Source organism: Carica papaya, chromosome 7 (assembly GCF_054855325.1).
Source record: "Carica papaya isolate Zhongbai chromosome 7, ASM5485532v1, whole genome shotgun sequence".
In the NCBI taxonomy this organism is placed as follows: Eukaryota; Viridiplantae; Streptophyta; class Magnoliopsida; order Brassicales; family Caricaceae; genus Carica; species Carica papaya.
This window is the reverse complement of record NC_142315.1, coordinates 9,949,968-9,965,105: the sequence shown is the minus strand read 5'-3', so window position 1 is coordinate 9,965,105 and position 15,138 is coordinate 9,949,968. Positions and strand designations below refer to the sequence as shown.

At 36.1% G+C, this 15,138-nt stretch overlaps 1 protein-coding gene across 1 annotated transcript; it reads right to left on the bottom strand.

Annotated features, from left to right (window-relative positions):
* Positions 1-107: 107 nt before the first annotated feature.
* Positions 108-7,242, bottom strand: SLOMO (F-box family protein). Its single transcript, XM_088206923.1, has 17 exons — positions 6,422-7,242; positions 5,302-5,557; positions 5,080-5,212; positions 4,372-4,471; positions 4,080-4,277; positions 3,731-4,001; positions 3,529-3,627; positions 3,360-3,448; positions 3,084-3,183; positions 2,821-2,991; positions 2,417-2,569; positions 2,157-2,317; positions 1,872-2,070; positions 888-1,351; positions 744-807; positions 510-596; positions 108-374 (listed from the first exon to the last, which is right to left on the bottom strand). Exons 1-17 carry the CDS (start codon positions 6,883-6,885, stop codon positions 294-296), a joined length of 3,090 nt encoding a protein of 1,029 aa, XP_088063049.1. The 5' UTR covers positions 6,886-7,242; the 3' UTR covers positions 108-293.
* Between the last annotated feature and the right edge of the window lie 7,896 nt (positions 7,243-15,138).

Genomic DNA, 15,138 nt, shown 5'->3' with positions numbered 1-15,138 from the left:
GATAACCAAAGCTTTTAAGGCTAATTGAACATGAGGAAGGATTAAGTATACCAGTTTAAGAAATATACTTCTTAAAAGGACTATGAGATGACCAAAAACACAAAAGAAGAACAAAAAGATTACTTATTTTACTATTACATGAGATCTGCAATGCATTAAGTATCCACACCCAACAAACTGATGATCATTTACAACATTGAAGAGCACATCATGGCTACAAACACCAACTTGGTTTGCAAACGAGCAATAGAAGCGAATACGCTCTCAAGAATTAGACAAAATTCTCAATCATATTATGATGATGAAAGGCTGCTGAAGATGCGCTTCAAACTAGGGTATGCAGCTCGTAACCTCCCCATACTCATCGAACATATCTATCAGTCAGTATAAGACAAAATCAAATTTAAGATGCATAATTTTCCCCAACAATTGAGCTATTTAAATATAGGATGACAAAATATGATATACTAATGGCTGAAAAAAAAATATGTAATAAATGGCAAGCTCACCTTCGGACAAAAACGGACATCTAAAGTCTCCAAAATGCTACATTGAGCAATGGCAGTTTCAACTGCTTCTTCGTCAACATTACAAGACTGAAAAAGCCCCAGTAGCAACACATTTGCAGAAACAGGAATTAAATGGAAGCATAGCCAAAAGAAAGCACAAAGAGGAGCAATCCAGGCATTATTCAAACACCCAAAAAAGTAAATGATTTTGACTGTTACAGATAAAAGGTATACCTGAAGAAAGAGGCTAGTCAATTTTGGACATGCTAGCTTCAGTATTTCCAAAGAGCAACAGTTGCTGAATAACATTCAAAACATAAACGGTTAGAAACCAGGATAACAAATCACCCAATCATATTAAGTGAGGAAGATTCAAACCTCAAATTAAGGAAGACCAAATTGAAACAAGCAAGATCGACTTCCTTCAAATTTGCAGATAGAGAGAGGTTTAATGAAGACAAATGATAACAGCAAGCTGCTGGTGGAATAAGAACTTTTCTAATATTAGGGCAACCCACGCAATTGAGGTTCTGAAGTAGCCGATTGGCCTGCTCAATCGGCTCATTGATGTTTTCACATGTAAACATATCAACAGATGACTGGTAAACAGTTTCAAGGAGCTGACCACCGCCAGAACCCCAGTTCAGGTCATGCATGTTCACACAACCATTCAAGCTAACGTGAGTTAGATGTGTACAGCATGCAAGAAGCTCCTCCATAGCAGATTGACAGAGGGTCCCATAAGATAAGTCCAATTCCTGAAGTGCTGGTAAAGCACCTTCCTTGTAAAGAGGCTCCAATGAGTCATCGGCTAGATACTTGCATGCTTGTAATTTTAACACCTCAAAGAAGATTAACCAAAAAAACAAGTTCAATACAATAGAAAAAAAATAAAAAACTTAAAAATACAACATAATAAATTGGACTACAAAGCTTGCCACTATGGGGGTAAATAAGTTTTGTTCTATGAAATTACCAGCTCTCCAAAAAAATGAAAAGAAAAACAATATATTCTCTAATGATCCAGTGAACTTATAATATGTCAATGGGAGTAAATAACCTAACAATGAATCATCATGGATAGAGGACATTTGTTCCAAAAGAAGTATCACAAAATAAAATGAAATATCTACACTGGGTAGTTAAATTAACATATCACTCCATGACTATCAACCTTCAGTCACTTTTTCAGCGCTACGCATTGGCAATCTTGTCTACTACATAAAGAATTTTATGCAGCATCTTGAAAAGCCATCAAATTACATATTTCAATGTGCACATAAAGCAAGCAATTCAGTCTGCAAAAAACCTTCTTGAATGAGAAGAACAAAAACTCCAAATGTAGGAATATATAGTAATTACCTTTAGCTGCAGACAAGACTCAAAAACTGGCTGCAAGTTTGTCAGGAAAGTATATGACAAATCAAGCAGAGTTAAATTTGGAAGCCACCGCAGAGAGTAAAGTCCCTCAGGACAAATAGATGGACATGACATTAATATCAGTGATTCGATTAACGGGCACGAAGCAGTGGTTGCAGACAGACAATCATCCTTAAGTTGGCTACATGTGAAAATAATAGGGGAAGTCAGCCATAATATCAGGAAAAAGGAAAGGATTATCTTTGGAAATACCAAATGAAATATTGCCTGCAAAAGGAAGCATCCAGAGATGTCAGGAGAGGACAGTTGATGGAACCCTCAGATAAAACGCCACATCCTTTCAACTCAAGAGACACCATACATGGCCCTTCAATACTGAGTGCATTCAGTTTAGGACATATTCCCAGATTTAGTGACTGAAGAGCAACCTATTAAAGAAGATCAAAGTTGATAGGATATCTGTGAACGCTTTTTATGTCGTTTTGACAAATGAATTTTATTATCACTAATGAAACATTCATACTTACAGGACAAAAATATGCACTTTCAAGATGATCACAGCCATCCAAACAAACTTTCTCAAGACTGGGGCACATAAGTTCAAGACACGTAACACCTCGGCAACCAACAAGGGAAAGACTGACTAAAGAAGTACTGCAGAACCGGACTGCTGTCAAGCTCTGACCAAAATAAAGATCAGAAATTCAGTTGCAAAGGAGAAGTAACACATTAACAAAGAGTTTGGTAGAAGTAATCTATCTGCGAGGAAACAAGAATATTCACCGTAAGTCACCCAAATGTATGCTGACAAAAACATTGAATATTATGCCCAAACGTTGCACCTAGTGTTGTGCATATGTCATTCATAAAGCATATTGCAAGCATCATGACATCACTAGTTTAGATGGGAAAAAGAACCTATATCACAAACCTCGCAATTATCAAGAACTAATGATTTTAGCATTGGGCATCCACCACCATCGCTAAATACTTCACAAATAGTATTTGTCAATGATTCACAATCTGTTAGGTCCACTTCCTGCAAACATTGACATTGCAGTGCCAATGTTGTTAAGTTTTCCTGCTTCTGCAATGCTAGTTTCTGCAAGTCAATTTACACAATATATCATGAACCTAGCTCCAATCAGCGATTTAGGAATCAAAGAGACATGATTGATTCATAAAGTTACATACTTGAAGCGCATTTGAAGTGATGTTAATACGATGAAGTGCTGGGCAATTAGACACCATAATAGATGACAGCATGGTACTTCGCAAGTTTAAATCAGCAAATCTGTATAGAAAAGTTGAAAAGGAAACAAAGTGAGGTAAACATCTCCCACCCAGAGAAGTAACTTTGAATTTGGATAAAAATTGAAAGAGAAACAAAATGAGGTAAACATCTCCCACCCCAAAAAGTAACTTAGCATTCAAGGAATCTTAATAAATAAGATGGATCAGCAAGCATACTTGCGACAATGAACCAATCGAATACTTTGTAAGCGAGGAAGATCCAAGGACACAGAGGTCAAAAGGTTACAATTATCAAGCTCCAAGACCTGCAACAGATAACAATATCAATTCTGACATATGAAGTGGACTGCAGAAAACCAGTATCTAAAAGTAACAGAAACCAAACCTCTAACATATAACTATGAGCTATTGCAGCCATTGAAGCTGAAGTGATACCCTCACAGCTGTGAAGCTTAAGAACTGTTAACATGGTCAATCTTACAGACTTCAAAACAAAAAGGAAAAAAAGAAAAAGAGAAGACTGTCAACACCATAACAAAACAGCAACCACCTAAAAGAATACATTCTAACGATTTATAAGAACTGACCTCAAGAGATATGTTAGAGCAGTAAGAGGCATTCAAAAAATGGAGATTTATGCAGGTGAGAGAAATTTCACGGAGCGTTTCATCACTGACACAAGTACAATTTGACATGTCTAAAGACTCTAATTGAGGGCATGAAGTTGCTGCAGAACGAATTGCGGCATCTGAAAGTTTGTGGCAGGAACTTATATCAAGAAGACGCAATATTGGACAATTAAGCAAAGCCTGTGCCATGTTGCTTCGTTTCAATGACAATCTCCTTAGTTGCGGGCACCTGCAGAAGAAAATGTTTCAGCATAAAGATAAGAGTAACCCCAAACAAGGACGTAATGAAAAATCAGAATAGTATTACCTAATGGATAATCGCATAACACGGCATTTTGCAAGTTTTAGATGACGCAAGCGGTCATGGTTTATAGGAATCTCTTGAACACCAGTACCAAGCATGGTTTCACTGATAGTCAAACTCCTTAACATATTACAATCTGCCAATGCATGGAAAAAGGCATCGCCCACTTGCCCTTTTCCCAAAGTTAAAGCTTCAAGGTTCCTGAGTACCAGTAAAGATATAAATTAATCAGGCCCCTTATGAGCTATTTGATTAGAACAAAACCTAATTGCAGAATGATAAAAAGACCAGTTACCTCAAAGAAGAGACTGCTGTCATGGCAAGCAAGTTAATAGAAGGAGCACCATGAATATTCACTTCAGTGGCATTTGGATACCGCCGACACATATCCTCAACTGCATATGCAACAGTTTTGAATGTTAGTAAAAGAACAAGAAAGTAATTTCATTTTCATTCTCCAAAAAACTTAAATATCAATAAGTTTAGATTTAAAATAGCAAAACAGTGCAACACAATAAGAATGGTTTTAATGTTCCAATATAATTGCAGTACCATTTCATATATCAATGTTCATTAAAATCTAGACTACAATCAATCTCCAGATGTCATACACAATGCACTAAGTAAAACCTCACTATGATATCTAACAACAAATGAGAACACATAGATGCCCTAAAACCTAAATAGATTGTTGTTTCTGCTTAAATTTATTTCTCCTACCAATGTCCAGTTCATACATTTTAGAATATAATGAACCTGTGATCCCAAGTCGGTGTCTTACAATATCAATGAGCATAAGTCAAAGTGGAAAAGTGGGCTACAGGACCAAAAATAATTCAAATATCACCAAATCTCTTGAACATTTCATAGAACAATAATCATCTTTCTAAAACTACGTTCTAAATTTATTATCTCCACTGCAAATTCCCTCACAACCTTCTCTGAAAAGAGGGGAAGAAAAGGGGAGCAGTAAGTAATCACAAAAGTTTTTAGTATCACTCACATTGTTCTAGAGATATATTCCTGTTTTCAAAGTTTAAACACCTCCAGAAATCCTCGTGTGCACTAGCGGTTCGCCACTGCCTACAAACCATAGCTGCTCGACAGAGATTAACGTGGTCCAAGAAGGAGAAAACCTGAGACAGAGAAGACAGAGGGAGAACAAGATATTAAGTGGGAAAAAAGGGAAAAAAGAAGCTTAATATATGATGAACGATGTATATACCATATGCAACAAGTCATCTGTTAGATCCATTCGAACTTCTAAATCTTCTGGCTTTGGTGAACCATTTTCATCTCCATCCCCTTTACCACCGCTTTTGTCAAAGGGATTACCATCCCCATCATTATTCAACAAGAAATTCTGATAAAACACACCATTATGAGATGATGTAGAGCCTTGACCAAAATCATAGTCTCTATCTGCAGTTGAACTAGAATTTCCAGCATCTGAAGGCATGGTGGTTGCAAATTGACACTCACTGCAAGGAATAGTTTCCACTAAGAATTACTAAAATCATAATAATCACCTTGTGAAACCAATTCCGCATCATTCTGTGCAATGTGCATCATTGATCCTAGTCAGACATGAAAATGACAATACCAAGTTACCCAGATGGCCAATTTTACTAATAACCCTGATAGATGTACTTGAGATCTGGCCAATGTGGTGAACCAGAGTACCTTTAGTAGTGTGGTAGAATATAGGAAGGATTAATTATTTTTTTAAACAGAAATAGCTGGCGTCACCTCAATGCACTTTTACTACATTAAAGACTTAATCCTCCACAGTCACTACAATAAGCACACTCCTGAATTCATCATTTTACATCTTGAACTGGAATATCCTTTTCTCATGCTAAAAAAAAAATTATGACGCATAAAATTAAAAACACTACTGCATTCAAGCTGGTTTAAATTTCATAACATTCATCAGTTCAGCAACCTCCAAGGTTGCCAGGAAATGGACACAACTGTATATATACTTCATGTTCTTGGTAAAATTTCACATAAGCATGCCAATGTCGTGAAGTCCATTGTAACCAGAATATATAAAAACTACCACTTGCAATATCTCTGAAAATGCAACCCGCCAGCAAGTGGACTAATGTATTTCCTCTAAGAAGTCACCTTCACACGCGGAAGCTCTTTCCCTCATCACTATCACTCAATAAAATATTAATCACTAACTAAAGAAAAACGCGGACACACCAAAGAAATGCACAACTTAGCCAAATTTAACATTCCTGGAGAAAAAACCCACCAAAATTCACAAGAAGATTCACAAAGAACCAACATAAATTTATACAAATCCAGGAAAACAAAGAAAAAGTGAGGTAACTCACTGTAACCCGGAGTACACTTTAGCCCGTTTATGGTGCAAATCGTGGTCAGAATCCTCTATGCTGCCATCAACAGTGGCTGCTGAGGCCGAGGTGCTCTCTCCCTCGGCCCGCCGAGAACACCCAACCAAGCGCATCCACGCTGGAGTAACGGCACCCACGTGCGCAGTCTTCTCCCAATTGGCGCCGCCGTTCATGGCCAGAATCATCTCCTCGAAGAGCCCCAACGGGTCTGATTCATCACGGTTGCGGCTGTCTCCGCCCCGGTGATGTCGGTTTCGGTCGTGGGGCCGGTCAAGCGCGAGCCCCAATCGGGTGGCCTCTTCTGGGTCTTCATCAACACCTCCAACGGTGCCCTCTGGGTCGCCGACATTTACGAAAATGCTATCCTCTTTCATGGCAGAAACTAGCAGTCTATCCTCCTTTTCGTCGTCTTCGGTGAAGCATAGGCAGCACCAAATCTTCATGCAAGAGCGGGCAACGGGCTGGACTTTTACAAGAACCCTAGGTTCGTGATCTTGTACATTACCACGGAAGAAACCCTAACTGGGAGAGAATTGTAGAAGATGATCTCGAATCTAAGAAAACCGAGTGTTGAAAACCTGAATTAGGGGTAAGAATTACAAACCATTTCTGGAAAATCAAGGAATCAGTACGATCGACACAGACATCTGGCTGTAGAGAGGAAAGAGGGGTTGATTGTATAGAGGGAAAAGTTGGAGGTGTGATTTGAGATGGATCTGATCGAATCTTGTAAACTGGTAGTGAGGATATGTTGTTTTTGTTATTGGGCTTCAAGAAAAAAGAGATCGGCGCTAATGGTGATGCTATAAATCACTATATTCGTACCTTGTGTACAATTAGTTTTTTTCTCTCTTTTTTCATTCATTTTTCCTTTTGTTTATTATTATTATTATTATTATTATTATTTGCATATTTTTGGTGTTTTCTTTGGATATTTCTTTATTTTTATTTTGAAAATTATTATATACATTAGTATATTTATTCTAATACTTTCTTTGTGTATATTCAGTTGCAAAATAGTTTTTATTAAGTAATGTTATTATATATATATTTAAAATTTTTCATAGAAAATGATAAAAAAAAAATAATATATTGAAAATTTTAATATTTTAGGAATGTTTTCTTTGTAATTCTATTTCAATCGAGACAAAAGAATAATTCTTGATGTTTATTTCTAAAATTGCTAACATTGAAATGAGTTGACATGTCACTAGAATTATTTTGGAGCCTATGTTTTATTGGACAAATTATCAAAATATAAGTAACATTTAGACTATGTTTATAATAGAATCAGAATTTTATGAATTGTATTTTATAATTATTATTAAGTTAATTAAAAGTAATAAAATATTATCAAAAATTGATGGATGTAAAATTCATATGGAATTTCATATAAAGTTAACACAATATCAAAATATCCCCTTAGTTATACAAAAATGTGTGAAATTCTCGCTTAAGTAATTTTTTTTATTAAAAATTCTCCATGAACTTTAAAAAAGGTGACAAAATTCATCATATTTTCTAAGTTTTTCTAATGACATTTGGGCTCGTTGACGTAGGATGACATGTGTCAAATCATGTTTTAATCGTTGCTAGCATGGTATCCACATCAACAAACATGTTGACACCACATTAGTTTTTTTTTTTAATCCATTTGCCAAGTACACGTTAGCCCTTTCTCCTTTGTGTCCTTCAGCAAAATAATTCATATCCTCAATATTGTCATCTTCTTCTTATAAAAAGTTAAGAGATCTCTAGAGAAGAGTCTAGTGAAATGAGTTCAAAGACGAGGAAGTTACAAGGGAAGAGCTTGCAAATGATTGAGAATATGGTAGAGCACTCAACAGAGGATATTTTAAGGGCTGAGGCATTGGAGGTGGCAGCATAATGAAGGAGTGTGGTGGTGATAGATGGAGGAAAGACGATGGATAGTGAGGAAGGGAAGAAGGTGGAGATGGATTACTCTTTTTTTTTGTTTTAAATTTAGTGAAAATAGACCTATCATGTTATTAAAGAAAGTAAAGTAAGGATAGAGATTAACTAGTAATGATGAGTGGTTGTTTTTATCAGGAAGCAAATGAGGGGGTTAATAATCATCGAAAAATCATTCTTAAACAACCCCTTTGACAGTGGGACAGAGACGAAGAGGGTTTCATTGTCGCTTGTGAAGAGACTTTGATTTGGTTAGTGAGGCTAACATTTATAAATGTTTGCTAAATGTTCTCCATTGCATGAGCGAAGAATTATGTAGAGAAGTCAGAAGATTGGAGTTCACCACCGATTGCATTCTAACATAAATAGACATCAGGGAAGTTTTTGACATTGGTTTGAATCCAATCATCAATGATGGCTTAACTAGAGTCGATTTATTGAAGACTTAGGTTAGAGAGATTGAGCATGATTTTGATGTTAAAACCCGCTAGAGCTTGGAGGATTCCATAGTCGAGATCATAATTTCTCATTCAGAGAATATTCTTAGTTGTAGAGGCTGATGGAGTTTTATGAAAGAGGGAAGCTTGCATGAAGAAAATAAGCATGCATTATTAGTAAGAGCAAGCATGTGTTCATTTCTTGTTTTAGGATATAGAGGAAGATAAGAGATTTTGTGAAGAGGATGATGGCCATGGTAAAGGGGGGTTCGGAGTAGGTAAAAAATAAGAAAAAAATGTTGACGTGGGTAATGATGTGGTTGTAAACATGGACGCCACACCATCAAATTCAAAACTCATATTTACATAGCTTATCATGTCACATGATAGATCAATAAGCTCAAATAGCGTTAAAGAAAATTATGAAAATGGAGATTTTTGTTTCATTCTTAAAAGTTTATAGGGAACTTTGAACAAAAAAATATTTCCTAGATAATTTTGAATATTTTTATATAATTCATAAGATACTTTAATATTTTAGCCCATTTTAAATTTCAAAAATTTTATTTTTGATATCAAATTATACTTGATGCTTTTATGAGCTCAATTGTTGTCATATAAAATAAAGAAAAATTTATTTTCTCATAGTTAAATTAGTGTAAACTTTAAATGAATTGTATACAATTTGTTAATTTATAAAAAATATAGGTTTAGACTATATTTGGAGCAAATTCAAAGTTTGTATAAAATTCATTCAACCCATGTTTATTCTATTGAAGAAATTATGAGAGCCTTATATAAGACAATAAAAATTGAGTTTACATGAAAATTAATGGAACTTGAAATATATTATTTTAGTTTCTCATAAGATTCATATATACTAAAATTTTTTGTCATCTTAATACAATTTGTAACTAAATATAAATTTGTAAACGAATTGTACATCATTTCCAAATTCATTCATAATATAATCTTAGGTAATCTACATACTAATAATTTATATAAATATTCTTGATATTATGATATAATTATAACCGAGGTTGATTATTTAAAAAATAATATACTCCTTTCGTAAACTAAGTATCATATTTTAAATTAGGGAAATACCAAAAACACCATATTATTTTGCATATGGCTCAATAGACATCTCATACTTTGATCAATTTATACCTTATTTTGTTGGAATGTCTAAAATAAACTCTCCATACTTATAAAATTTAAAGTGGTTAATGTTAAAGACTCGCTTACTGTTTTTTTTTTTTGTTATTAAATTTTATTGGGTACACAACGATAAAGTTGTCTACATGTGTAGAATGGAACAATTTAATTTTATTGTGAAATAAAATTTTTGAGTTTTATTTACATCACATAATATTATCTTTTAGGGTATATAGATTGAAAAATCAAACAAATCTCTATATATATTGTAACGTCCAATAATTTTTAAATTTTTTTATTATTATTATTAATTTTATTTTATTTAGTTTATTTTAATTTAATTTAATAAAAATAAAAATAACAATAATTGTAAAATTGGGTAAAAATATTATTTGGATTTAATTGAAATTGATTTTGGGAAAAAGGAGTGAAAATTAGGATTCTGGGGGTATTTTTGAAAAGAAAATCGGAAACTGGGGGTCAAAACGTAATTTAAAAAAATTGTACCCCGTCAGCGCCACGTCAGCAGCCACGTCAGCAGCCACGTCAGCGGCCCAGTCAGCAGCCCTGGCCAACTAGGACCTGCCTCGTGGCAAGACCACGTCGACCCGGGAATGGGCCACGTGGGCGATTCGCGTGCGCGCGATCGGACGGCCCAGATGCGTCCCCGCGCGCACGAACGACCCAGATTAAGCATGCGCACGGACGGCCCAGATGCAAGTGCACAGACGGCCCAGATGCACGCGCACGGACGGTCCAGATTCAATCGCGCACGGACGGCCTAGATTTAATCAAAATGGATGGCTGTGATCAAAAGGCAAAGGGGTATAAATAGAACCCCCACACCTGACCACAAAAACCCTAGCCGCCTGCCCTCGCCGGAGAAGCCGGCCGCCGCCACCCGCCGCCGCACCGGGGAGTTTTTCGACCGCCGATCGAGGTAAATTTCATACCCCCGACTCGTTTTTCAATGCTGAGTTCCCTATGGCCAAATCGGAGCCAAAATCCCGGCCAAACGACTGGAAAACACGGCCGAAACCCAGCGGCGCCGCCGCGCCCCTCCTCGGTTTTTGCCTCCGATGAGGCCCTTCCCGGCCTCCGTTTGATACAATTTTTATATCACCGTGATCACCATTCTTTTCTCTACAGGTTGATCGGAGCCAAATCACCAAAACACGAACCTCGCCGGAGAGCCACCGCACCCGAGAGCACCGCCGCCGGTAAGCTTCAGTTTTTCGTAAATTTTTGGCCCCCCGAGGGCCCTAGGGTTGTTTTATCGCAGGGACCGATGCAAGTGTGGCCGAATTCGGCCAGAAACGGTCGAAAATGGCCAACCCGAGGTGAATCGCCGTCGCCGGAGCACGGCGGAGCCACCGTGCCGGAATTGCGATATTGGCCGAAAGGGGCCTTGGGTCTAATTTGGGATTTTTTGGGACACGTGCAGGTACCAGTAGTGCATTTCAGTTCCCCGGAAAGAATTTAGGAAAAATTAGGGACAGCCTGTAGGCGCGCTGTAGAGCCGTATTCGGACCCCGAAATAAGTAAGGACCCCTCACCCTATTTCCTATCACGGTATTAAAGTTCAATAAATGATAAAACGGTATTTCATGAATCAATAGATGTGTGAAATTGTTTAAGGTCGCTAATGGAGCCCGAGTCTGGTGTGTTTGTCGGTTAGCTGTTGTTTGGCCTATTTTACAGTTTTAAATGCAGTATGAGGTCTGATGTTTTCATTTCATAGTTTCGTGTGCATATATCACTGTTTTGTTGATTATGGGTTGAATGACTGAGAACCCGATGTTGTATGTTGGCTTGTTTGGCATGAATTACTGGTTGCTTGTTTGTGTGTGATTTGATGATGCTGACTGAGGAAAAGGGGAATGAAAGGTTATGTAAATCGATAATTTTATAATGTGGTCAGCCTGACTAGATATCCTGGGAGATGGTGGACGGACCGGGTCCATAGGGAACCCTATCGGGACTGTGGTCTCTCATACCGGACGGGGTATAAAGACCTTAGGTGTTTTGGCGCCCATACCGGACGGGGTATGGGGACGGCCCCGTTTCACCCTCATACCGGACGGGGTATTGAGGTTTATAGTTTTGGCGCCCATACCGGATGGGGTATGGGGACGGCCCTGGAATCTGATTACAAGTGTTAAAGGTCCACGGGTAGCGGGACCCCTATGGATCCCCATGGATACTAGTAGGCTGGTAAATAAGGAAAAATATGTTGTGTAATGATTGAGATGCAAAAGACGTGATAAGTATTATGTTTTACAGTTCCTATGATTTCATGATGATGATAATGTTATTGCTTTTGTATATTGTTTTATGAATTTCACCGAGGTAAGTTGATAGTAAACGATTTTATTATTGATAAAAGAATTTGTTGTAAACTATGCTCCATTGGTCTTTTTGTGTTTTCTACCCACCTTTACCTCCGTGACGGTGAGATAGTGTGATGTCCTTACTGGGCTGGTGTAGCTCATTCCTTATTTAATCATTTCATATCAGGAAGACATTGTTCCCGAGCCCGTTCCGCAGGAAGACGGCGAAGGGGACGCCTAAAGACTCCGTAGTCATCTTTATAACTTTTATTTTCGAGTTTCTCTTTTAGTTAGTTTGTTCTTTTATACTTTGAGCACGTTTTTGGTTTTAGTGTAAGGGATGTTTAATCAAAATTTTTATTACGCTTCCGCATTGGACCTTTTTAATACACATATTTCATTTTAAATTTCTGGGGCCGTTACATATATACTATCTTTCTTTATCTCTCTCTCTTTTTTTTTCTCTCTCTCTCTCTCTTGTAACACTTGTAAAATTATATATCTAAGAGATGACATATATATTAATAAGTTTTTCATAAGCATGAGGAATGTGATGTTCGAGTGTGGAGGATGCACTTCTACATCATATAAAGGTATATAATGATAGAGATATTAGACAGGATGGATAAATAAGAGAGATAAAGGATATAATAAAAAATGAAGAACTAAAATATAAAACCATTTAATCTTTTCTAATTGTAAAAAATTAAAAAATGTGAAAGGTCAAATTATTCTCAACTATCTCTAGACTAAAATAGGTATCTAAACCATATACTTATTACACTTTATTGGAATAGGCTCATTCACAAATTTGTGTTTAAATAAACCCATAGTTCAAATTTTGTTCAAATTGGACCCTCATTTAATGGAGCCCTTTAAACTTGTTAAGTTATACCACATACTACTAGTTCTACTTAGGTGTTCTCATAGTTTGGTATGGACTGAAAAATTAGACTTGAACTTGTTGTTCTATCTAATCTGATTTAGACATGATACATTACAATATGGTCTTTGATCATAAGTTTTTGGGATTGAAATTTCTTGTCCAAATTGGTTTGAATTAGGTCTGATATGATTTAGACTAAAATATAAAAAAAATAAACAAGTATAAAAAATAAAAACACATATATATAGTCATTTGACCAGTGCACCAAAAAAAAAAAAACCTTAAGCTAAGCTAATACAACAGACGAAGACATATACAATAATGCTCACTCACTTTAATTGTCTTACTATGTCTTTCGCCAATAAAACATATATAAGGCACAATAAGTGATTGACATCACCTTATCAATGTTGAAGAGAAGAAAGATGAAAAACTATTTTTTTTTTTTCTGATGTCTAAGATATAACAAATGAGAATTATATATAATATGTACAAGAACCTAATTTGAAATAAACTAATCACACTAATCTAGGCAAAATACTTGGATGATTTATAACAAATAAAACTAACTACATAACTAGAACATTTTGTTATTCCTATAATTACTCATTCATAGCTCATGTTAATACTCCCTCTCAATTTGGTGTGTAGATATCTTCAATACCCAACTTGTCAAGTGAATTGTGAAATATTTTACTAGAGGTAATCTTTATAAGTATATATGCTAGTTAATCTTTTGACTTCATAAAAGAAAACTGAATTACTTTGTATTCGTGCTTCTACTTGATGAAATATCGATCCATTTTAACATATTTAGTGCAGTCATGATGAATTAGATTGTGCGCTATTGTTATGGCTAGCTGCCTTATTATCATAAAACAAGTTCATCATATATTGAGATGAACACCATATTTCTTCCAATAATCTTTTTAGCCAAACTAGCTTACACAATCCTTTTGTAAAGGCCTGGAACTAAAAAGGAATAAAGTCATGAATTAAATGGGAAAACGAAATAATAGAGTTTATGGTTCACATTACTTACAAAATAATTTAGAATGCCCAATAGGGATATGAGAATGTACGTTTTAAAAGAATAAACAAAAATTAAAGAAATAAATAAAATATAATATACTGAGCATTCTAGGACGACCTTCACTAACTTTTGAAGGGAGTCCGGGTGGTGAACTATTCACAACCCTCTTGTTGATAAGGATCTGAGTCTTGGTCATCTTGATATGAAATAGTTAATGAAAGGGTGAACTACACTACCCCAGTAGGAATATCACACTACTCACCGATACAGAAATTGAAGGTTAGTAAAAAATATAAAACAATCAATGAAGCTTTTGATTTAAGTAAATTCATTTATCATAAGGAAATTTAATGTTGCGAGATTTCTAAAATCGACCTATAGAGATAATAACCCAAATAACATTCCAATCTCATATTCAAGTGAGCAGAACAATAATTTTTCCTTTTTATTTACCTACAGGTATCCCTGGGGGCCCATGGGAATGTCCTACTATGAGTGAACTAATATCCAACATTATCAACTAACCGGCCGTCCTTATACCCTGTTCGGTATGAGCGCCAAAAATACCATCTCTAAATACACCGTTTGGTATAAGGGTGAATCGGGTCGTCTTCATATCTCGTTCAGTATGAGTGCCAAAAATACCATTCCTCGATATTCCGTCTGGTATGAGGGTGAATCGAGTCATCCCCATACCCCGTCTGGTATGAGCGCTAAAAATACAATTTTTTGATACCCTGTTCGGTATGAGGCAACGTTCACAGTAGGGTTCCCTATGTACCCGGTCCGTCAACTATCTCTCAGGATATTCAGTAAGGCTACTATTCATTAATTCAGATGACCAAACAATTTTTCGTTTGCACATTAATTTCTAATTTCATAAATCAACCATAAATCACGCAAGACAAACAGTATATATA